General features: G+C 32.9%; 1 protein-coding gene across 2 annotated transcripts in view; it reads left to right on the forward strand.

Moving 5' to 3' along the window:
* Positions 1–27540, forward strand: part of LOC150097552 (uncharacterized) — a 468344-nt gene that overhangs the window by 105842 nt on the left and 334962 nt on the right. For both annotated transcript variants that reach the window (XM_090407136.1, XM_090407137.1), the window contains exon 7: positions 14555–17487. In XM_090407136.1, the coding sequence (XP_090263262.1) occupies positions 14555–17487 (2933 nt within the window). The remainder of the gene's footprint in view (positions 1–14554; positions 17488–27540) is intronic.

The following is a 27540-nucleotide window of genomic DNA, read 5'->3' on the forward strand; positions in this document are numbered from 1 at the left end:
TTGCCAGCATGGTAATTCCACATATACCCTGTCTTAATCAAAAATTCCACACCTTTAGCCACCTCCCAGGTCAAGATCTTATGATCACTCTCACTAATAGGTGGCAACATGGTCATATTCATTACAGTCATATTTATGAGTCACATTAATGAGACTGGAACAGACCAATATGGTTTATATCCATATTTAGTGTTATGATGATGATGTAGAAAACTTTAGTTATCTTTTCTGATATATACGAGAGGGAATAGCTTTGCTGTGATTCTATATATTGGTTGCAGAAGCGATGGGGGACGGGAGTGCATGCAATATTTTATATGTACTGTATTCATTAGCTGAAAAAGTATTATGTAAGTATCTGAGCTCAGTTTCATCAGTTAACATCTGCTTTGAAGAATACAAAAATTACATCCTGATCACCTGTATGGCAAGTCAGGACTGGCAGTCCTGACTTGCTCCTTCACATAAGAATAAATTGAATAAGACATTCTATTACATGGAAGTTGCTGTAGGTCTGACAGGCTATTTTTGGAATCAGCATTAGATCTGAAGTATCTTCCAACCCTCACAAAACAAATATGGTTGCATCAGTTTGCCATATATCTGGAAAATTAACTTTATAGTTATCTGGCTCATAGAAGACACCATGTTAGGATATTAGTTATTTTTCAGTTATATTTGAATTGTTACTAATGATTTAGTTGTGCCTTGTGTTCATCACGATTATAATTTATGCTCTGAAGATGATGGGTAGAAAATCAGTGAAATCAGCATTAGCTCTGAAGCATCCCCCAACCCTCACAAAACAAATATGGTTGCATCAGTTTGCCATATATCTGGGAAATTAACTTTATAGTTATCTGGCTCATAGAAGACACCATGTTAGGATATTAGTTATTTTTCAGTTATATTTGAATTGTTACTAATGATTTAGTTGTGCCTTGTGGTCATCACGATTATAATTTATGCTCTGAAGATGATGGGTAGAAAATCAGTGAAATATCAGTAAATTTCAGTAAATTAATTAAATTTTTATTGTTCATTGGTGTTAATACTGTGATGTGCTATTATGAATAATCAACAACATCCAAGCATTTCAACATGTATCTAACCATGTCATAAAAAATCTAGATCCTGTGTAGTAAAGGACCTGTATTACAAGACTGAGAAGCTAAAGTTGTGCCCATTGTATTTATTAATTCCTTACCTCTTTACAATTGCTGAGATTTCAACATTAAACCTAACTGCAACAAACCAAAGAAAAGGTATACTTCTCCAAAATCTCATTGTATTTGGATAAGACTTATGAAGGAGTAATTTGCTGCTTTCCTATTAAGGGAGTAAATTCACATTATCCATTACTCCATCTCACAGTACAAGTTGTAAGTGGTGTTGTAATAACAAATATCTAATATTGAAGTCCCATCATTTGACATGTGTGAAAAAATGCCCAACTAGTAGCAAACACAGGACACATGATTACTTGGTCAGGTGTATTCATTCTACCCAAATTTAACATGATAGGAAAAGACCTGAATTTTACCATTTGCAACAAGGTCTATCTTTTCCACATTGAATAGATAGAGTTCTACTTCCAGTTTTATCTCACAAGGATAGACTTGGTGTGGTCATCAAGCCGCCTGATAGTAATTTGACTAAAGAAGGTTGTCAAGCTGTAAGGTATTACAACATTTTAAATACATGCATCTGTTTATATTTAAACAGAATTGTGTACTGAAAATTGCAGCACTACTAAATGGTGCTACTACATGGACTAAGATTCTTCCAATAGAATAAAAAGAATACCAAATATGGAAAGCAAGTTATGTATTGACCAGACGCTCTGTCTAAAGAAACTGATCCCCAAGCCTTTTCCTATATTAGTCCTATCTAAAGCTTGCTGGCTAAAAATTCTGATGTGACTCATAGTTTGTTATTATTGAGTGCCTTCTATACTGATTGGCTAAACATTTAGTAGCACTACTGAAAGAGTATCTTAGTTCCCTCCCCTCACACATCATTGTGACACATGTGTTTTCATTGGAAAGATCTTTATTTATATCTTGTCTATAATGTCAGGAACCATTATAAGGACTTTTCAGCTCAAGATGAGTTAGCCATTCTTATTATAGAGGTAGGATGGTGTTTGCATACAGAAAGTTTGGCTTTTCATCTGACAGAACCTGCAGACTAACTGTAAAACATACATAATTAAGATATAAAATACTGACCTTGTAGTCCCTTAGTTACATCAGCCATGCTTCCAGCCCAATCTATTTCTTCAATATGCACGCGCTCACGTGTGTGCGTGCACACACACACACACACACACACTAAAGACACTGGATTTTGATGCCACTTCCATCTTCTCGGATGGCATACCCACAGTACAAATGTATAGGTTTACAAGCCTTTCTAGGATGGGAGTGACATTAAATAAAAAAATATATATATATACACACACGCACATACATATATATAAACAAAATTATATCTAACTACATATTGCAAAAAATTTAGAGAAAATTCATTAAATTCATTATTTTTTTATTCACTATAAAGTGAATTTCTTTTTTGCATTGTATTGTACTTATGGTATTGTACTTCTCAGTAGATTGTTATTAGTAAGTTTGTTACAGAAGCATTTGATAGATTATATTTTGAATGCCAGTTATACACTTTTTTTTAAATGATTTTTTGCAGTTATTTTCTTGTATGTTGTATTTATTATTGTGAACTTTACAGCTATTTTATTCGAACACTAGATACCTCATTGATTCATTTACATTTCTTGCTTACAGCACAGATGATGGTATAGTTATGTTATTCTAATTTAGATACTTCAAAAATAGTTAATAAGTAGTTATTAATACATAGGCAGAAGTATTGTTAATAAATCATAAATCTTAATAAGTGGTGACCAGTATTCAGCTGTCACAAATTAATATTTATCATTAAGTGAAAATTACTGATATTGATTTATTAAACTTAGCAAGAGAGCTGATGGGGAAAAAAAAAATTTAATTTATCTACAGTTAATTTAAGCCAACATTAATATTGAGGTTTTTTGATGTACTAACAATGACATATTATTAACAATGTTAATATAACATTTCCAGTTGTATATTTGGTTAATCCTTTATCCAAGTGTAAGCAAACAAAGTTTGCAACTCAATTATTTTCACGACTGGTGCAACTTGTGGTAAAGGTGGTATAAGTTCTGATCACTTGCAACTGGTTTGGTGATATGACTTCTGCATTACTTCCACCTTAGTGTCACCACCTCTGGGTCTGGCTCCCATTGATGAGACCTCAATAAAGGTCAAAACCGGTCTGGGTAGTGGCCCTTCCCTTAATACATAGCATTATACATGTCCGCAATGAGATGTGCTTTGCATTATGGAAGATACTAAGGCAAGTGATCAGAACTTACTCCACGTTTACCATGAGTTGCCTCAGTCCTGAAAATACTTCAGGCGTAAACTTTGTTTGCTTACACTTGGATAAAGGATTAAACCAAATATACAATTGGTAACATAGCCAAGTGAAAAAACTTCCATCAGCAATGTTAATATAACATCCATATGCATATTCAGACATTTAGCCACCTCATTCAGTGGGAGCTATTTATTATGCCAAGTTAAATTTTATTTTATTATTATTATTTATTTTATTTAAAATTTTGAATCCCATTGAAAGTTGCAAAATAGTATATTAGCATTATCGGTGGATTAATGGTTAGATAATTTAGAGACCAAAATAATTAAGATCCTGCTCAAGAGAAGACTCAACCCGTCTTAGACGGAAGAGAAGAAGAAGAAGAATTTAGAGACCAAGCATGAAAGTTTTTCAATGCACTTCTAGCCTCTGATATGCAAGATGATGAAATTCATCTGTCACCTAAAGATATTCACAAACATCCAAGCCCATGGTTGGATTTAAACCATGGGCTTGGATGTTTGTGAATATCTTTAGATAATCACAAACATCTATCAAACCTTGGTAGAGAAGAGTTGATGTACTATCTCCTCAGCCAGCCAAGCCAGCAAATGATTATAGTTGTCCTGCACAAAATATCCTTATTATTTTATATGGGATATATCTTATACGGTCTTGATTGTTATTGCTTTTTGTTTTCTTTAAATGGTTTAAATGATGCTAGTGATCTTGAGTACAATCTATTCATCACATTGTGTACCATGACATCTAAATGTTTAACATGAGAAAATGGAACATAGATTTGATAAGTATTACCAGAACAGTTAAAATTGAAGGAGGTACAGGAAGATTGTTTGCCATAAAAATCTGATATAAGACATGTTATACTCTTATTCCTCATCTGTATGGATCGCATTATGAAGGAAAGAGGCATTAAATCAGATACTAAAATCAAAAATATTAATCTAAGCATCTTTATACAGATGATGCTAATAATATAGTCAAGAATGTGGAAAATAACAGAACCTAAAGAGAAAATAAAATATTCAGCTAGTTTTAGTGAAGACACCAAACTAAATATGGAAATAACTATTAGAATAAGCAAAGCTGGGAAACAGTTGAATAAATTTATATGAAATAAGAGAGAAAGAGAGAGATTAGCATAAATCAGTGGTATCCAAGAGAACATGTTCAAATATAACTTATGGATCTGAGAGTTAGGGTGAAACTAAAACAGTTGATCAGTGATTAGACATCAGGTATGAGCATTCTGTGAAAAATTCTGTGAAAAAATTTTTGTCATCAAAAATTTTTTTGATGACAAAAAAATATGTTATCAATGACATCTAATTTTTCATAGACTGTGAAAAATTAGATGTCTAATTAGATGATTTGCTGCTGCTGATGATGATGATGCAAAGATAGGCAAGGTAGTGATGGATGCTACTGATATATAGCATTTCCAGAATGCTTTGAAGAAGCTGGAACAGTGGACAAATGATATTGGCTGCTAATTCAATGTTAGAAGTGTCAAGCTATGCCCTTTGTTGCATGGGATTTCTAATGACATATTATATTGGTGGGATTACGTTACAAGAAATTAACACCCTTGCTAACCACACTCTTGCCCAGTTTCCATTGATAGCCCCTAGTCCTCCCACCACCAGTCCTGTTCTCAAATATATCCTCTGAATTAATCTTATAGAAACCCTTCAGTAATTTGATTGTCTCAATCATATCACTGCTTTTCTGCCTATCAACCAATTTCTGCAACCCACAAATCTTGAACCTGTTCTCATAAGGTTCATTCCATAGACCTGCTATCATCTTGGTCACTCGCCTCTGGATCCTCTCCACCTTTTCCTCATCAAGAAGAAACCCTGGTGCTCAAATCTGGGCAAGTAGTCAAGATGGGGTCTTATCAAGGCTTGATAAAGAGGAACAATAACTTGCTTATCTCTGCTCGTCAAAGTATTCTTCAGTAACCAAGTGATTTCATCAGCTGATTTAGCCACTTTTGCAATGTGCCCCCTAAACTTCAACTTCCTGTCCACGAACACTTCCAAATCCCTGGCCTCGTCACTCTCCTGGAGTACAGTTCCACCAATGTGGTATACTGCTACTAATCTTTTCACCCTGAAATGCATAACCTTACGCTTTGTCACATTAAATTGACATCCATTCTCCTTATCCCAGTCCTCCAATCTATCTTAATCATCCTGCAAAATTTTGACATAATGTGTCAAATTTTTTGCTTTCAAATGATTGCTCTACCCAACTTTGCATCATCAGCAAACAAATGAACAGTTCCTCTCAGATCCTTTCCTATATCGTTAATGAACAAATTAAATAGTAGTGGTCCAAGAACAGAACTGGCACACCACTAGTCACCAGCCGCCTTTTGGACTCTATTCCTGAATAAACTACTCTTTAATATCTCTCCATCAACCACGTTCCTATCCATCTCACCAACCCTATATCCATCCCCATATGCTGCATTTTACTGATTAGAATTCCATGTGGTATCCTGTCAAAGGCCTTAGCAAGGTCCAGCAGTATCACTGTAAACCCATTACCCTTATCCAGTTCAGCCATCACTGTGTTATAAAATGTGAGCAAGTTACTGAGGCATGAGCTACCCTTCACAAAACCATGCTGTCCCCCATACAGTATCCCATTTTCATCTATCCATTCCTGTATTTTTCTCTTGACTACTTTCTCCAAGACCTTCACAACGACTCCTGATATACCGATCAGTCGGTAATTTGCAACAGCAGTCTTGGAACCTCCTTTATGCTGTGGAACTATTTTCCCTTTTTTTCACCCCCTTGGGACTAACCCAGATCCAAGACTCAAATTAAACAAAATGGTCAAGGGCACTGACAATTCTTTAGCCGCTTCATGTACGATCCAAGCTGGTATTCCATCCAATCCCACAGATGTATTCACATTAATGTTTTGTAATATACTATTCACCTCCATTTCATTCACCAGAATTCCCGTATAAGCTATTGGTTCCTTCATTCCTATGATATCACCACTTGGATTATATACTCTTGCAAAGTGCTCGCTCAGTAATTCCACTATATCAACTGATTCGGGTACCTCCCTACCATCAGCCTTCCTTGAAATCATTCTGCCATATACATTTTTTCTTTTACTTGCAGCATATCGAAAAAAACTGTTTGGGATTCTCTTTAGCTTGCATGGCTAATTCCCATCCATAATCTGCTTTTGCTTTTCTTACCACACTCATTACCCTTCTGGCCTGTACTTTATAAAGTTCGTGTGCCTGCAGGTCACCTTTCTCCTTAAATTCCCTCCACAGTTGTTTCTTTTTTTGCAGCTCAAGCTTAATGGTGTTATTCATCTATTTAACCCCCTACTTAATTTACTATTCGGACTCTAGGTATACAGTCAGCAATTACCTCCTGCAAACGCTCCTTAACCACCTTCCATGCACTATCAACATCCATCCCTTGCAGTTTTACACGCCATGGCACTGAACCAAGCAATCTCCTAAGATTGCCATACATACCAGCCCGGTAATTCCACATGTATCCTGTCTTAATTGAAAATTCCACACATTTTGCCACCTCCCAAGTCAAGACCTTATGATCACTCTCACCAGTTTGTGGCAACGTGGTCATATTCATTACAGTCAAATTCTTAGATGCAGTTACTAGGTCAAGCACTCTTGAACCCCTATTGTTTTCCATTACATGCTGTCTCAGATGGTTGTCCCCTTAATAACTGCATAAAATCCAATTCCTTCCTCCCATGTGTCCTCTCCTCCTTTCAATCAATGTTACTATAGTTGAAATCCCCCAAAGATTAATAAACATGGCTATATTAATAAGCATACATAATACATAGAGAAAAACAAAACAGAATATTGATGTGGGGCAGGGGAGAGGAAAGATGCCAGAAGCGTACTTTGATTTAAAATGTGAAATATTAGCATCTTAAAATGAATATAGAAAATTTACAGCATACATAAGAAACCAAGGTGTAAAAAACATGACTTATACTCTTATTTGGGTTAAATAACAGAAGCAAAATTTGTACTATGAAATGGGAATTTTTTTTCCTCCACAGTGCATACATGATAGTTATTATCATTGACAACTTGGTACTATATTTGTGCACCTTTTATTTAATTTATTTTCCTATATTCCAAAACTGAATGGAGTTTAATTTGCAATTGATAAAGGTTTATTAAAGAAAAATAAATATATTTTCACCAATTTATTAAAAAACAGAAGTTCTAACTATAGAAGTGAATTAATGATTATTTGTTTTATATCAATAAAAAAAAAAAAACTGACTGGTAAAAATACTATATTTTGCCATAGCCATATTTGCACAAATACCAAAAAAAAATATGAAAAAAGAAGTAATAAAGATAATAATCAATAAAAATTGATTATTGTTTTTTATTACCAGATGGTAATAAAAGAAAAGAGGCTAAGAAGAATAGCCTATTGTCAAGAGAAGAAAACAGAAAAATAACCTCTTGTCAACATGATGGTAATAAACATTTTAAAATATTAAAGAAAAATTATTTGGCACCTCAGGAAAACAACATTTTTTTCACTTTGACATCTATTCAGTTTTACAAAAACAGATCAGTATTGTCTCTATTCTGTTTTTGTAAAATTTACATAAATCAGTGAATCATCACTGTGTTCATTTCTACAATTAGAACTCCCATTTTTTTTAAAATTATTTTATTTATTTATTTTTTTATTATGAAATATATTTATTCCTCTTTTATAAAAATATCAACTACAGAAATTAAATTGCATTTAATTTGCTAATATCAATTCAGTTCCTATAGGGAGTTGCCAGCATTAACTGTCATTTGTGCACAATGGTGAAAAAAACTAACCATTTCATAGTGCAAACTTTGGTTTCCTGTTATTTTACTTAAATGCAAGAAGATGTGAGCGATATTTTTTTGTGCCTCAGTTTTCTTTGTATGTGCATATGTGTTTCATTTTTAAGATTCTAAGGTTTCAATTTTTTGAAACGTTAGCATTGTGATGACAAAATTCACATATCTGCCACACAATTGCACATACTCAGAAAATGTTCTTACAGAGGTCTCTATTATGAAAAAATCCACTATCCGAAGAGGCCATTTCCCAAACTGTTCAGATTATACAGAGTTCATTGTATATTAGGAAGGAACTTGATATTGTTAGCATTCATAAAGTATGCACAGAGCTTATCTAAGATGGTATGATTGCTTCCATAAAAAGGTTAGCAATACATTTATTGATGGCAGGAAAAAGACCCACAAAATCTGAATGAATTGATGTGCTTAGAAGTGGTTCAGAAAACTGAAATATGAGTTTAGACAATGTTGATGTTCCATTAAAACTGTTTATTACAATTCTCCATATCTGTGGTCTTCTAGGTTATCAATTGTTTTCTACCTCAGTTTTCATAAAGTTAATCAATTTAAACACTTGCATACTGCTAGTTTAATGTTTTGCTAATTTTTCTCTTTTTCTCTCTCTGTGTTATGCCATATAAATTTATTCAACTAGCTCTGCACCATTTTACCTTTGCTTAGTCTATTATCTGTTTCCATATTTAATTTACTAGCTTCACTGGAAATGTTTTACTTACTCTATCAGTTCTCTACCGAGAATGCTTCTGTGACAAGAAACTCGGCTGAGAATGTTTCTCTCTTGACAACAGGCTAAGAAAAACAACCTATTGTCAAGAGAAGTAAACAGAAAAATAGCCTCTTGTCAAATATGATTGCATAAATCTTACATGGAACACTTACTGGATAAATTTCTCTGTAATTCTCACATTCTGTTTTTTTTTTTTTTTTTTTCTTTGAGAGGTCTATCCCAGTCATCTGGAAGTGGCAGCCTTTTGTGTCATGCAGTTTAACTACTGGAAAACCTTTATAACATATTTGAGCATTTAAAATTTTTTCAGACATTCAGAATATTTTTATCTTCAATTTTTATGTTGCTTTTGTTATCTCTGATTCCTTCTGCATTACTTTTTCCCTCATTTCTAATATTTTCATCAGCCTCCATAACATTTGGCCATCTTCAGGATATTTATCTTCTCCATTCTTTACAGTGATGTCCCATGATTTTTGATCAGTCAGTTTTATATATAACTTAGTTTACTTAAATTTTTTTTATTCTTTTCAAACACACACTGCTTTCTTTCTTGTGACTTTTTATATGATTTTGTCTTTTCTGATCCTTGTAGAAATCTTCATATACTTTCCTCGACAAAAATCAGTCATTGTTTTCTTTAGATTTTGCGGCTTTTTTTCTGTAATTGTTGTCATTGTTTTCTTTAGATTTTGCTGCTTTTTTTTCTGTAATGTTATGCTCTTGTTTTCAAATGTTATTATGGGGTTTGTGTTTATATTACCCTGCTTTTCCTTTGCTTTCTTTACTTATTATTCAAGATTGGTCAGCTGCCTTAACTATCAACTGCTGCCATTTATCTATTTCTACTGTATCTTATTTCTCAAACTCTGTAGTCTAACATATTTATTTGTTTAAACGACTACACCAGTTAGACTATATATTGCGGATGAGAATATAAGATCTTTAAAAACCAAACACAAAACAGATATCATTCTTATTCCTCTCTTGTATTGATGTCGAAAGTATTTGAAAGTTGAAAGTTTTTGTAAGTTGAAAGTTGAAAGTCTCTTGTATTATCCTTAGTTTAAACTAGTCCCAGCTTAAATATAACTCATATAAACTTCTATCATATGCAGTTTCGAATTTTTTTAGGATAGTGCATTGACAGAATCAGTCCAATGTGTTGTTTACAAACTATTTAATTAAGTCAAACAGAAATGTGTACAGAATGAGTTACATTCACATATATACACAGTGTCATTACAATTTTCTTGCTAGTCTCAATTCTTTCTGATCTAACCTAACCTTAGTTCTAAGCTAATTCACAATCTAGTATAACATTAACTGAATGTAAGACATACCTTGGCTAAGCCTAATTCACCATTAATATACATTATCTCATAAACATAGATGCTTGACATACATTCTTATTCAGCAGACAGTCTTTCACATTAAGCTTTTATTCACATGTAATTCTTCTTGTCTTTTTTTCCACTTGCTGACACTTTCCTGTTTTTCTTCTAAAATACTTCCTTGTTGGTGTTGTCGATTATGCCTTGGCTTATAGGGCCTTTAACATGGCGGCGATGTACAGCTCGTTCGCTTTGAAATGAATGACACAATATTTCTTGCATGGCAATGCAGACAGGTAAAAGACTTGGAACTCTTGACACTTCTCTTTAGATTTTCAATAGCAATTCCAGTGTGATGGTGGACCCAGGTAAGAAAAAGCTTACAAAAACTCTAAGACAGGGTGTTCAACCCGTCGATCGGGGAGCGATTTTTGGTCGATCTCTTGTGTATTCCTCCTTACTTACAAATTTAATTAAAACTGAAACATGATATTTTATTTATCATTATTTTGTATTATTTTTAATTCGCTCTAAGTGTATTGCTATTGTTTATTTATTTTTCATTAAAATTGTCAAATCAGTAATTTTCTTATAAGTCCGGGTAAATTAATTAATTTGGATCAGTGGAAGTCAAACAGCAATCCGAGGGAATACGATTATAAGCAAAGTGTAAAAACTCGATTGTAGCTTAAATATTAAATATTCCAAAGCACATTACATCGATTTTTTACTTAGGTTAAGTCCCATGTGAATATTGTAAAAAAATAAACTTTGTTTATCTCAGTATAGCTTGCATTAGATGTTTTTGTAAATAACTCTTTTGAAGCTAAGTGTATATATACTGCTTTAATAAGAATATGTTAGAGTGTTAAAAACAAAGGCAATGTTTTTGTCACTGAAGCTGTACATGGCAGCATTAGAAAGATTGTTATCGAAACTTGTATGTATGAGAAAGGCTTGCAGGCTCTAAGTGTAAACATCTCCGAAGTCAGTCAGAAAAAGTTCAAACACCTTTCCAATGGTCGGCAACTTACAATCAAAAGAAAGCGGAGGAGAACAAAAGGCATGCCGAACTTGAAACTTAAGATGAAAGACTCATACCGATTCTTTGGGGTTGCCAAACTTCATGCGAGGTCTCAGAGGATGCCTAATAAAAAGGGACTGAAGCAAGTGGTCCCTTTTTATTAGGGACTGCTTGATAGGGAAGATAGGAAGAATATGAAGATAGTTCCCTGTCATCATATTCTCAGATGATGATATTGAACTGCTGTTGTTCAGTAATGTTCGCTGGCTCAGCAGAAGTCAATTTTTAAAAAGATTTCTTGTATTAATTAAAGATATAAAACATTTTCTTGATGATAAAGGAGATATTTATCAACAATTGAGTGATAAAAGATGGTTGTTACACTTATCTTTTTTAGTAGATTTCTGTACGAAATTAAGCAATTTAAATTTAGGGTTACAGGGTAGAGATAAAAATTTAATTGACTTGTTAAGTTCAATAAAAACTTTCCAACAATACTTACTTTTATTAAAGAAAAATATAAATGACCGCTAATTCAGACATCTCCCATATTTATTAACATTTTTTGAACAAAATCAAGAAATGCTTTGCTATGATTTAAAAGAATTTATTCGTGAAATAAAATTAGTTGAGGAAGAAATAAATTCAAGATTTAAAGATTTTAATAAAACTGAAATGATTATATCTTTTATTAATAATCCATTTCAAAAAAACGTGAACATCACGAAATTTCAAATAAAATTAGTGGGCTGTTTGATATAAACCAAGCTGAAGTAGAACTTGAGATAATAAACATTCAGAATAGTTTACATTTAAAATCAATAAACAATGAAGTCATTTGGAAGTATGCACATGAAAAATTCCCAATATTAACTGATATTGCACGAAAAATTCTGTCATGTTTCAGATCAACATACTTGTCAGAATCCGCTTTTTCAAATATGACTGTAATAAAAAATCAATTAAGAAACCAAATTACAAATGATCATTTGGAGGATTGTCTGCGATTGGCCACTTAATTGTTGTTTTTTCTAACTTTGGTTTTCCCAAATGGAGAAATAAATATTTTATTCCAATATATATATATATATATTTTTTTTTGTTGTATTAAAATAATTAAAAGTGATAAATCATCATCATCATCATCATACGTATCAGGGATTTAGGCCTAGCATGGCCTGTTCCGGCCTTAGAAGTCATCGTTGAATCGTTTAAGAGGACGTCCTGGTTTTCTTTTTCCTAATGGCTTGTACTTTAAGGCTTGTTTTGGTAATCTTTCTGTTTTCATTCTTTGAACATGTTCCATCATTTATGTTTATATTTTTTAATTTTTTCTATTACTGGTTCTTGGTTTAATTCTTTCATAATATCTTCGTTTCTTTTGTGATCAAATAGGGTATACTTTGCAGTTTTTCTCATAAACTTCATTTCTGCTGTTGTTAATCTTTGTTTGTCTTTTTGTTTTATTGTCCAGATTTCGCTTCCATACATTAAGACTGGTAGGGCTAATGTATTGTATACTTTTAGCCTGGTTTGTTTTTGAACTAGGTTTGGTTTAAATATAGAGTTAATTACACCTGTTATTTTTAAATATTTTGCAATTTTTGCGCTTATATCTTTTTCATTTTCATATGTGATCATACATCCTAGGTAGTTAAATGAATTCACCTGTTCTAAGATCTTGTTATCTATTACTATTTTAGTTCTTGCTGGAAAAGTGATAAATAAATTTTTAAATACACAAGTAAAGTTTTTAGTTGTGTATTTTTTTTTAGTTATTTGTGCGTAATCAGATATCAGGTTGGAGAACGTGATCTATGTAAGAGAGTAGATCACCGAATAACTTATGTAAGAGAGTAGATCGCCGAATAACTTTTTATGGAAAAGTAGCTTACGTAGTAATAAAGGTTGAAAACACCACTGCCCTAAGACAAAATGACTTGCCTTATATATGCCCCGATCTCCATTGTGCGCATGCACGCATCTCAAAAATTATCACGTGTTGACCTTCGGACATGCTGGCATCATTTTTTACATGTTTTTGGAATTTTCTATCCATGGCATTTGTCATGTATTGGCCTTTGGACATGATGACATTATCTTTCGCACGTCTTTGGAAATTTCCATCTATGACAATTCTCAGAATTCTTCACTAATCTTAGCATTAAAATTACTGATTTAACATTGCTTAATAGCCTCACATGATGACATCATGCACCACATTATTTTAACTAAGGTACAATACAATATTATTACAGAAAAGATTATTTCAGTCAAAAAATTAACACTACTCTAAATACATTCTCCTAAACAAAAAACATGTAAAAACGAACATGATAAGTTACAAAGTCACATATCATGAGAGATTTTACACAAAACTGTTTAGCATTTTTCTTCAATAAGATTTGTATATTTGATCATATGGTTCATTTCTGAATGTTTTTTTACTTTGATTTTTTAAAATATTTGCTTGTATTTTCTTTTCAGCACATTACTCATTTTTATCCCTTAAAAACTGAATGGTGATCACTTCCTGTTTCAGATTCCTGTTTGTTTATCCTAATCCACTGAGATATCCCTATCAACAATAACATATTCAGTAATATTTTTATTTTTTTGTGTTTTCTCTACAACGTTTATTCAAAAATTTGGTTGTTTATTTAATAAAAACATTTTAATTGTTGGTGCTGTCTGAATTCATCCTACTTAATTTCCTTTTTGTTGAATTTCATCATATTATATACACTTAAAGTGCTAGACATGATTAAACTCTGAGGTACAAGATGTCAGTTGATGGAGTCAGTAGTTATGACAGACATGTTTGACAAATACCAGATGTTAAACTAAACATCATCTAGATATTTTATGTTATTGAAATTTGTAATTGAAGAGGAAAGTATCATGTTTTCTTCAAAGCTGTTTCTCTTAATATTATTTCCCATTATGTTGCTCAGTTCATACTAATTAAATATAAAACATTGTTTCATTTTCCAGTAGTACAGTAAATTATGAACTTGGCTCTGCTATCAATAAGATGCAATAACAGAGCACAAGATTGTTGAATAGACTTTAAAATTATTAAGTTTCCCTTTTTTATTTCCTGTTTTCAGGCAAACTGGAGAAAGAAGAAGAATTGAATAAAATTTTGACCAATAATGAGGTTGAAAAGCCTGACAGAAATGACACAGAAACCAATGTTCCTTTATCCAAGCAAAACAGCAGTAGTGCATTACAGTCTTCGTCAAAAACATATCGTGGTAGATACAGAAAAGGACTTTTATTTTCATATTCTAGAAAATATCCTTTAAAAGATAATGTTAAACATGACTTACAGAATTCAGACAGAAAACTGAAAGCAATTCAACTTCCAAAACAAGACCAGCAAAATCACTTGCAAACGGATGAAATTTCATGTGACAGCAGAAATTCTGCTAATATCAATGATGTTATCAGAGATAAATGCATTGCTGATGATATGCAACTTACAAATAATGATTTCACTGGAAACAGCAATACAGTTGAAAGCAAAGCCACAAAAGTTATTAAAAGAAGGACATGCTATAGTGGTTTGCCCATTCAGAAGCCTACAGATATATCTAATATCGTTGAAAATCAAGTTGATGATCCTAATGACAGTAACATTAGTAGAGCCTTAGCAAAAAATATTATACAAAACAATGGGCAAATAAGGCATGTTAGGAAAAAAGTTACTTCTATAAATATGAGAGGGTTAAATGATTTTATTGTTCCTACAAGAGACTGGGCTGCACCTCGTAAAACTTATTCAAGAGGTGTAAAACAATCAAATGAAAGTAGTTCTAATATGATGGCTACATCTGTAGAACCTATTATAAATGATAACCATCAACTTTTAAGTACAACTGATGCTGAGCGTCTGTCATTTCAGAGTTCACCAGATGAACATTTTGATATTGAATGCAAAGATTCTTTTGAACCAGATCCATCGCATTCAAGTGGTGAAGAGGTACACTCCAGTCAAAACGAATTAGTGTTATCTGAATTAGTTCATTCTGAAACAGTAAAACACCTACAGAAGTCAGCCCTTTCTCAAAATAATTTATCTGATTTAACAGTTAAGCCATCTTGTTTATCAGTAGAAAAAAGAAAAGTTCTTAAAAGAGTTAGATTTCAACTTCCACCTATAGAAGAAACCGTTACAGATCATTTAAAAGAAAATATTATTTCTACTAAATCTTATAATTCTCTGAGCAGAGGAAAACTTGTGGAAACATGTGATAGTTTCACTGATCAGTTACAATCAAGTAATGAAAATAACCCAAAAAATGATATGAATAAAGCAGAAGGTAGTGAGCCTGAATCTCTCTCTGCTCTTAATTTGAAAGAAACTTTTCACCAAGCAAGTAACAGTCTTAATACTGATCCACTGCCTGTTGAATCATCTAGTAGCAAAGAAGGTCCATTAAAATGCAAAAGGGGAAGGCCAAGAAAAGAGGATCTACCTGTTAAGTCTAATATTTCTAATATTATTGATAATGTAATAGTTCCAGAACAAGTTAATGATATACAGAAGAATATCAACTACTTAACTTACTCTGAAAATAATAATGATAATGAACCCTCAACATCTAGATTAGGTCAGTCATTTGTTAATGATTCAATAAGTGTTAGTTCATCTTTAATAAGCACATCAGAAAATACTTTGCCTAAAAAAACACGAATATTGAAAAATTTTCAGAATGATAATGTCATCAATGATAAATTGCCACAGCCTAATGAAAATAAAAATGTAAATGCTACAGAGTCAGTTTGTATCATAAATAAAGCAATCAATAATCCTGCTATTAAAACATATAAGCATTTTAAAAAACAAATTGCAGGTAACCACAATTCTCTTGATTCACAAAAATGTATGACACCTGTAATTTCATCTAATAGGGACCCAAATCACACTGCTGTAATTAACACTACTGTTAATAACAGCAGTAATGCTGTACATGCAGGGGAAAGGGATTCTCCAAAAATTATCTCTGAATCAGATATTAGTCAACCTGTGAAACGAAAAAGGGGAAGACCAAGGAAACATTTTGATGATACTAATAAAAATTCTACAACAGTAAAAGCAGAATCCTCTACTGACAAAATTAGTTCTGTCAAGTCCAAAAGAGGAAGACCAAGAAAGAAAAATATACCTGCTACTCCCAGTGATTGTGATAGTCCACCTAACAAAAGAAGATGCTTATCAGCTGAACAGGTTGAGCTTCCAAAAAGGAAACGAGGTAGACCAAGAAAGATTTTAACAGTGCCTTCTAAGGAACTCCGTGAATCCCAGGAAAACTCCTTTACTGAAAATATTTTGGATAATCATAACACAAGTGAAGTTTCACCAAATATTTCTTTGTTAGACGACAAAATTAATGATGATAAATTAACAGATAATAATTTGTCATCAGAAGATAAGAATAAACTCAGTATAAAGCACCAGAACAGGGATTTGCAGAAACGGTCAAGACGGGGAAGACTTATAATAAGTCCAAAATTTCATGATGATATCTCTCCATTAACTCCAGAAAAGGGTGATAAAAATTGTAGCAGATTAACTGAAGTGACTATAAATCCTGGAATTATAAAAAAGAAAAGAGGAAGACCACGAAAATACTTTAATATAAATCAGATAAACATCAATTCAGATTTAGAATGCAGTCTTAGTTTGGGATCTTCACTTCCTTCTGAAAATATAAGCTCTGAGGATGGTAATAGAAATCGTTCTGATGAAAATTCATTTCAAATATCAAACAATTCTTACAAACGAAGGAGAAGAAAGCGAAAATTAAAATCATTGGATTTGGTTTCTCCCACACATCACAAGGTTACGTTGGAAGACTCAGCAGAAGAATTTGATGGACCTGAAGTGTCAAATTTGACAAAAAATAGAAACTTGATTGAGCCTATTGTGTATGAAGTGTTAAAAAGTTTAATTAAAAAAGTGTGTTCTGAAAATACAGATGCTGAATTGTCAGATGCTGATTCTGAATTATATGAAGATAAAAAAATTGCATCTATGGTAAGTGCTTTGTTCATTTTTTTAATAGTCATAATTTTTCAGTATTTATAAAAGCATGAATGAAAATAATTTAATAATGCATCAAATACACATTTAAATGTTGACATTTCATTATGATTAATGGTAGCAGTAGTTAAGTGGTCTTGTGTTTGCATTTTGGAAAAGCTGTATAAGTTCAGATATTATTCCAGTTACAGTAATGTGTCTAGTCCAGAAATCACTCTACTAACTAGTTAACTGAGTGTAGGAAAGGTGACTGTAGATAATTAATGAATGTTGTTTCATATTATTGTTGAATTTAGATATAATTAATTATCGAAAATCACTTAAACATTCACTTAGTCCCTTATGTTAAAGTAAAAGTGGTGGGAAAACTTGTTATGATAGATCTCATTGTAATATGTGTTGACCCATTCAAGGAATGGCAAACTGAATTTCCTAGCTTTTAGAGGCTTGGATAAACATGAGATTAATGTACTTTTTAAGTGTTCTTAAACTCCATGATAGTTACTAATTTTGACTTTATCCATTTATTAGTATAAGGTGAAGCTATTGCTGTTGTTTTTATAATAATCCCAGACATCAAACAATACATTATTGTGATGGTTCAGGAAGGGAAAGAAACATTAATACATAACAATGGACTTGTTTCCTTGTAATTTTCGGGAACTCCACACAAGAAACTTTTTTACAAAGCATAGAAAATAGAGGAGAGTGAGAAAGAGGGAGAGGTGGGGGGGGGGATTATTACAGAAATAAGTGAAGCTAAACGAAGTAAGATAGAAGAAAGTGTTAATTAGAAGAAAGTAACATGAATGAATTCATTTCATTCATGAAGAATGATCACAATAGTAGTCTGTTATTTAACAAATTAAATAACATACTTACATGGAGTCTCTTGCAGGACAAAGCATGAAAACTAGAGGAGCATCTGGCATGCATTAAGGCAAAGAAGTGTAAGAAAGGACAGGTAAGAGAGAAAAAGTAAACAGTATTAACAGAAGAGTAAATACAGAGTGAGTCAAAATGTTGTGAGCAATTAGAAACATTTATTGAACAGAAACTTGGAACACAACAATACAAAACTTGTATTAGTTGAAATAGTAACTGAAACAGTTTTTGTACCTGATTTATAAAAGTTCAGTGTGTCACACAGCACGTCAGTATAATACATGACTTCTTGCCACACAGAAACCAGCATCTTACAATCAATTGTTTCTAAAGATCTGCATATGTGATCCTTCAGATTAACCAGGTTTTCTGGCAAAGGCAGCACATATCCCCAGAGGGAAAAAATCTAGGTGCATATGGTCAGGTGACTGTGCAGGCCAGGCTGTTGACCCATTTGGCCTGTTCATCCGTTAGGAAGTTGGATGTTCAAAAGGGACCTGACTTTGTGATGGATGCATGAAGGTGCTCCATTTTGCTAAAAGACAGTATTGGGTCTGTCATTCAGAAGTTGTGGCAGTAGCCATATCTCCAACATGTCACAGTACACAATTCCAGTTACATTTTTTTCAGCAAACATAAAAGTCCATAAACTTTATCTTCTGTCAGGACACAAAAAAAAAATTTACCTTTGGACTGTACCTTGAATTCAACAGCTTCATATGGGGGTTTCAGAACCTCATACATGGATGTTGTGTCGGTTCACTTTTCCTGACAAATGAAATGTCGCTTCATTGCTGAAACACATTCTTGGCATGAATGTTTCATTTCCTTTGATGCTAGCCATAATGTCTTAGCAAAAAGAGAAGTAGGCCAGCTTATCATTTGGTGTAATAGCCTACAGTAAGTGTAAATGATACAGACAGAGAGCAAGGCATTTCTGCAGAGTTCACCACTCTGCTTTCTGTGGTAAGTTTTGCTCATGGCTCCACTGTCATGTCAACTTCATTGAACTTTGATGAAATGACTGCCGAACACGATATATGTTTTGTCACTCACATGCAATCAGCAGGATTTTTCCCTTTACAGGTGCAGCTGGTTTCGTGAAATTTATTGTACAAAACAGGAGGCTCCTTTCCATACATTTCTTCTAAATGCTTGCCGCACAGTAATAACAGACTTTGTGCTATGAAGCTCCAAAATGCAAAAGGCATGCTCTGGTCCACTTACCATCTTGTCATTTTCTATAATGGTCGAATGTTCTAGTGGTAGCTGTCAACACATTCTTGTACATGTGTTATCTGAGTTTTTTCCCAGTTAATGTTACATTTTCTTATCGCTAATCATTTCTTCATAAAAATAGGCAGAAATTGCTCATGTCAATTTGCCCCACCTTGTATATTAGTAACATTATCAAATTCAAAAAAAAAGAGAGAGAGAGAAAGTGAAACAGGTAATATTTTGGCTGAAATGAATGATTTAAATGATAAAAAGCATTGTGAGAGGATATGAAAAAGTTATTGGAAGAAGAAAAGAAGGCGTGTGAGAGTCAAGTTATGTCTCTTGCTAAGGAATGGTAGGAGTGAATTGAGAAGGACCATGATTGCTTATGAGTCAGTGCATAGATTGTGTAGGAGGAATGATGTATGATTTTTAAATGTTTGAAGTATTGGAGAGAATTTGTTACATTTATATACCTGATGGATTTCACTTGAATAGATTTGGAATTGAGTATCTGAAGAAATTCTTGTTCATTGAAAGAACGAGTATGCAAAATCTGGGAAACTAAAGCCATTAGGGAGATACATTAAGCATATGTTTCTCACATGCAGTTTCTCAGGCCTCAAATATGAATGAGACATTCATTAAAAGATTCCTGAGTATTTTTGGGCTATATGGGGGATATTGCAGTGCATGACTAACACTAGAAGTATTAGAAACAATGGTGGAGAATTTTTGGTCTTGCATAGCTTGAATTGGGTAAAAATTATACGCATTAGTGAGACTTAATTGACCGAGGAAGATATTGTCATCACAGAGATAGAATGTAAGAGATATTCTCTTTTCAGGAAGAAAAGAGAGAACTGAGAGGTATTGCTAACCATAGAAGAATATCATTAAGCAAAAGTAGAAGTTCAGCAATAAGATAAAATTGGGGGAGGTAGTGCATTTGAAGGTATTTGGTGTGTAAGATAAAAGCCAGTAGGACATATAGCAGCACCAAACGGCCAGTAATGAGCAAAAGAAGATGACATGCTGGAAGTCATTAGCTTCTATATACGAGATGCCCACTCATGAAGTTACTTCATGTGCAAACTTTGTTTACTTATGCTTGGATAAAGGATTAAACCAAAAATATAATTTCTTGGCATCTTTAATTTATAAGTATAACCAAGTGGGAAAACTTTCAACATCTATCTCTAATCCAGAGTATTTTAGTAATAATGACTTCTGCATTACTTCAACCTTGGTATCACCTCTGGGTCTGGCTCCCACTGATGAGACCTCAATAAAGGTCGAAACTGATCTGGGGGGGGGGGTGACCTTTCCCATAATGCTATCCTTATACATGTCTGTAAGGATAAGTACTATGCATTATGGGATACTAAGCCAAGTAATATAAAGTTATTAGTCTCTATATACAAGTTTCTCAGTTGTGAAGTTACTTCACATGCAAACTTTGTTTGCTTACACTTGGATAAAGAATTAAACAAGAATATAATTTCTTGGCATCTTTAATTTATTATATAACCGAGAGGAAAACCTTTTGATATGCAAAAGTATGTCTGTAGTGTACAAGAAATAGTCAAGTATGTAAGGAAAGTAACATTAGTTTGCATATACATCAGCCAATAAATCAAGTGGTTGTTAAATGAATAAATAGCATCCGTAAACAGGATTAAAGGCAAAAATTGCTGTGGAAAGTATATAAAGAGAAAAGTGATCAGCATGCGGAGGGAAGCAAAATCAGATTAATGTTGAAAAGAATTTAGCTGGTAGGCTCGAAATTGGAAAGTTTTTTTGCAGTGTGGCAAGTAAAAGAACAAATAATTATAGAAGGATCACTTTAATGAACACTGATAGCGAAGTACAGAACAAAAGTTATATCTTAAATACCAAGTGATTATCTTGAGTGTGTCTATCATCTGGGCAGAGATAATGCAGTGACTGATGTGACATGGGTAAATATGAATATAGAACTAAATGTAGTTGTTTAGGATAAGAAATCTCAATGTCAGTATAGATCTAATATAACAAACACTTATGTTAAATTATTGATTATTCTGTCACTTTCGCATTATTAAAAACATAAAAGATCATTTTAATGTATTTTCTGACCATGTAAAAATAGGATAAAGTTTTTTTTTTTTTTTTTTTTTGCTAGAGGTCAGTTAAGTAGCAGTTAATCAAAGTAATGTCATTTTGACTTGCTATTTGAATTGTAATGTAACTTGCTTGAAACTTCAGAAAGTTAATGTAATTGTTCTTAACATTGTAGTAGTCTCCATAATTTTATCAAAATGAATCTAATTGGATTGATGACATAGATAGATAGAAGTACTTTAGAAGACCTAAGCTTTTACAGTATTTAGAGCCGTGACAGTTAAGTCTAAATTTTTGGAAAATGATCAGTAGGAAGTTTGTCAGGATATAATCTTATAGTACTATTTGTAGTATCCAATCCTGTAAGTTATATATCAGGAATTTGATGAAGGTGATGATGAATATTTTAGTAAAGATCCTAAATTCCTAATTTCATTACTTTTTTTTCCCCAATAGTCAGGGCAGATGTATTACTTTATATGAGGGGCTTTTTTTTGAGGGGAGAACAGTAAGCAGTGGTACTATGTACCAGCATCTTATCAACAAGGACATGTGACATACATATGCAGTACATTTAAAAATTTGTAATAGTCAGTAATTCTTTTTTTACATGTTTACCTAGTATGCAAATAAGCTTGGTTATTTGCATACTAGGTCTTGACATACATTTTCACTATGTCTGTCGAGATGTTTGTTATATAAAATTTTTATTAAAAATTATCATACACATTTTGCTTTTTTTTATATACTTTTACAGTAAATGTATGCTTAATAAACTGTATATTGCATACTTTAATTTGTTATTCTTATTTCAGTAGCTTTAGTTTAGTTTCTTTTTCATCTCTCTTTAATTTTCAGTTTTTTTCTGCTATCAAAGAGTTGAGTACCAGCACCTTTTTTTTTTTTAATCTTTCATTCAGAATGCTTGTCATTTGGCCACTATGTTCAATTGAAGGCATGTTGCAATATCATTTTAGTAACAATTCTAAATACAAAGTTTCAATAAATAAACACCCATCCAGAGCAGAGGAAAAGCATGCCTATTGGATGGAACAAAATATATCTAATAGATGATTTGCTTCTAGCATAATTTAGAAAGACATTAAAAGTTTTCACTAATGATATTTTTGCAATAAATAAATTTTCATGGATTCATAATATATTAACAGATCCAAAACATATTTAAAACATTTTTGTATCTGCTTTAAGTTTAATTGTAAAAGAGGTGTGGCTGATAAAAGCACTAATTCATAATTGAAAGACTATTGCTTGGAAACTTGCTTTGGCAAGGATTTGTAAAATTTTGTCCTTTTAATAATTAAAATTATTATCTCTTGGGAAGTGGCTAAGTTTACGAATATTCCATTCAAAAAAGATTACTACAAAGCAGGAAATTGTGACCAACTGAGGAGTATTCTGGATTCTGCACTATGGTTGTCAGATGGGACAGATATCAACAGTGCATGGGCAGTGTTCAAAAAATACTTAAATGATGCAGTAGAATGTGTCCTTGGAGTTTGAAGAATAAATAGAATAGGAGTGAAATGAATGTGTAATCTAATCAAGCAAGAGATTTGCAAAAAAAGTCTGATGTGGAAGAAATGCCTTGTGCATAAGGATGATGTCCATTATGAAAGTAATAAGCAGCAGTCCAGAAGAGTTACAACTATTGTATCTAATCTAAATCTGAGTATGAAAAGAAATTGGCCTTGCAAGCTAAAGACAATCCCCAAAGAATTCTATTGTTATGCTGCAAGTAAAAGAAGGAATGAATATGAAAGAATAACTACTAAATGCAGATGGTGCCAGAGCGGACACTTATTCAACTAATAAGTGTCCATTTTGCTAAAAGCTATCAACCTGATGTATATATGCAACATTGAGTTCACTGCTAACATCTTTGCTGAATGAAGAAACTGAGGTGTATGAGGAGGAGGTATCAGAGCTGCTGCACAAACTGAATAAGAATTCAGCAATAGGGACTGATGGGATATCTGTCTTCAGCTGAACTGGCTATTCCTTTGACCAGGCTATATAATTTGGGTCTCAGAGCAGACTCAAACATAGCACAAGTTTGATTTGTAGACTATTTGATACTCTGTTGTATGAGTAGGAGGTATCAGAGCTGTTGCACAAACTGAATCAGAATTCAGCAATAGGGTCTGATGGGATATCTGTCTTCAGCTGAGTGTTCAGCTGAACTGGCTATTCATTTGACCATGGGTTTTTTAATGAGTCTCAGAACAGAGACTCAAACATAGCACAAGTTTGATTTGTAGACTTTAAAATTTGCCCTTTAAACTTCAGACTTCTGTCATCCATTCTTTCCAAATTTTATCTGCCTCCTCTAGTGAGATTCTGCTCTCACAGTGCACAGTCCTATGCCTACTTAAAGTTGCTCTACACTTTAAAGAGCAACAATTTGCACTTATTAACATTCAAATGAGAATCTGCTGATTTCTACAACCCAAAAGTCTGGTTAGATCTTTTTGAAGGAACTTGACTTCAGCATCACTCCTTTTTGTTGTCTCTAATTTTGCATCATCAACAGCCAACCGAATATATCCTGTCAGTTCATATAAAATATCTATATCAACCAAGCACACACACATCCATCCCCATACACAGCTTGTTGGTATACATATCACTGTATGTGAGTTCTCCCTTCTCCACCACTTGATCATAGAATGCAAATTAAGCTGGAGCTACCTTTTAGAAACTCATGCTGACCATTATTCAGAATCCAATGCCTATCATCCCAATCCTATTATATTCCTAATCCATCTCATGTAGAAAGTTATTCCACTTGGTTAAAAAGTAAGTTGTAAATATACAAGAAATAATGTTTTGTTTTGATCCTTTACCTGAGCATAAACAAAGAAAGCTTGTTATACTTAACAAAAATTTATATTCCTGTTTTAACCTTTACACAAGCATAAGCAAACAAAGCTTGCAACTGAAGTATCTTCACAAGTAATCTACTTGTATATTAATGGTTGACTTCATGTTAATTGCTTTAGTATCCCATAATTCAGAGCATACTTCCTTTCAGATACGTATATTGCTATACACCATACTACTACTCAGACAAGTTTTGACCTTTATTGCAGTCTCATCAGTCAGAGCTGTGGAGATAGTAAGGTTGAATCAGTGCCTAACTCATATTTTTCATATACAAATAGTAAAATTGCATATCACCATATTATTATTAAAGTCCTCTGGAAAGAAAGATGTAGAAACTTTTTTCACTTGGTTATGAAGTATATTATACTAAACAAGAATTTATATTCTTGTTTTAATCCTAACCCAAGTATAAGCAAACAGTTTGCATGTAAAGTATCTTCACAACTAGTCTACTTGTATATAACAATAAAGGCTGTTGACTAAACATACTAAGGCAATTGTCAGAAAAAATGGCAACTAGATCCACTATGTGGTAGATAACCTTCATCATCACTGAAATACCACCTGGCCAGTTTATTGGAGGCCTGTCTCCCCCTTTTCTTCTGCATGCAGTGTGAATGATACATTTCACAGGTATAACAAATGTATTTAGAGACCCATAAACCTCTTTGAATTTCAAGGGTATATCAATAAAAAAATGGTGATGTTGCATGCCAGATAATATACAGGCTTTAGCTTGTCAGTAATAAGTCAGGAGGCTATAGGAGACTAGCTGCTTTTCTGTATGCATATCTTCTCTGACAGTCTATCTCCTCTCACTGCATCATGTCCCTCCATTTTTTCCTTTCATCTAATCCCGAAGCAAAAGTGAAGCATACATTTCAATGAACAATGATAATGGGACTAAAATAAATCTTCCTCAGAAACTATACAACAAAAAAAAAAAAGCCTAAACCAAGCACAATATATAAAACATCCAGAATCCTTAAAAAAATTTAATAAAGTAAAATAAAAACTTACTTTCACATTCACTTTACTGATGTGTGTGGCATGAACACCAAGACCAGACCTCCTACTCTTGACAGAAACCCAAATTGCAGCTACATTAATCAGTCTACCTTCAATGTCCAAATTGGAAGTACTTAGTATATTGCAGAATCCGAATGCAAATACAGCTGTGGGATTGGATGGGATATTGGATCACATTTTACAAGAATATTGCAGGGGAACCGGCAATGCCTTTGACCTGGCTGTTTAATTTAATGATCAGCCTTGGCAAAGTTCCAAGAGAGTGTAGGAGGACAAAATAATTCCTTTGCATAAAGAAGGATCTAAATATGCAGATCTAAATTTTGCAAATTACAGAATAATTAGTATCTCAGGAGTGGTGGTAAAAGTACTGGAAAAGTTGGTCAAAAAGAGAATTCAGAAATGGGTAGATAAGGATATGATACTCTATGAGAGATAGCATGGCTTTCTGAATGTGTCTAAATGTAATTGCAAAGTTATGACCTCGACTTAATGCACTGACAGCTTCTTCCAATAGGACTACTGATGATATGTTTACAATGATGCAATCCTGATGTAATTGCAGTCATCCCATTGTACACTGATGTTGTAAGATTTAAAATTTTTACTTGTATAAGTCAATGCCATCTCCTTATAGAATCCTCAGATGAGTAGAAAAGCTTATGCATTAGCAGTTCTTGTTGAGTTTTTATATCATGGTTTAATTCACAATACAAGACACTAACAAGAAAATAATATATTTACTTAGTCGCTAATATTAATTTACCAAAAATCTGGAAGACAGTCATTTTAAAATCAAATTAATACTTGTCATCCTTTCTGTATCTATCAATAGATGGTACCAATTAGGACTTTAGTTCTTTGTGTTGCCTATTACAATTTTAAACTGTTCCCACTATTAACTAATTGTTATTGTTTGTGTATTGTGACAACTGTCTGTGCTCATATTAGTGTCTTATGTTATGAATTAAACCATGATATAATCAACATTTCATTTTGGCATGGTTATGATAATCTTTCTCCATCTAAGTGTTCTTGTAGAGATAGCATCTCTCATCACTTCCAGCTGCTTAACATTAATTTGATAAGACTAAGCACCTTTTACAATGGTGTAGGAGTGATTACTCTCCCTTCCAGGGAAAGCAGTCACTTAATATCAAATATTACATCTGCTTGGATTAGCATATTAAAAAGTTGAAATGTTAATCAAAATCAGGGAAAGTGGCATGGAAAACTTATATGCTGGTCAGAATCAGAATATGGTTAATGTTGAATCTGTTGCTTCTGAAACTACTAATATGGAAATCAAAAAAAAAAATAATAATAATGTGTTAATCCCACTGGAGTAATAATCTGGCAAGCCGATTCATGTTTCATAAAACTCTGAAGTCATCACTCATCCCAAAGACCAATTCAGAGAACTTTATTTAGTAAAATAATCTTATTTATTTTCATTTGTCTGATGATATCATTCTGGTGCCAAAATCCCCCCACCCCCCAATCTAAAAGACTGATGTAAAAATTAAATTACAGAATACCAGCTTATGTTGGAAAACATTATTATTTAATATCAGCAGAATTTCTGCCATATTTTGCAACCATTCTCAATGCACAGGAAAAAATATAACAAATTAGAATAAATTAATTGAAAATAAATCAAATGTTATAATGCATGATATTAATTACAGGATAGCTATAAACTATTAATTCACAGAAACAAAAAATAATAATTTTTCTTTCTTTCTTTCTTAATCCTCTCCTCTTCTACCTTTTTACGGTGTCAAGATATGTAGTCTTGCAATTGCAACTGGGAGGCATAGAGCTAACCACCTTATCTTCGATAAGGTGGTTAGCCCTATGCCTCCCAGCATGTCCTATGTAGATGCATGTGTTCACAGGGCCAGTTTG

The sequence above is a fragment of the Typopeltis vanoorti genome, chromosome 17 (assembly GCF_054136105.1).
Source record: "Typopeltis vanoorti isolate ZY-2024b chromosome 17, IOZ_Tvanoo_1.0, whole genome shotgun sequence".
NCBI lineage: Eukaryota > Metazoa > Arthropoda > Arachnida > Uropygi > Thelyphonidae > Typopeltis > Typopeltis vanoorti.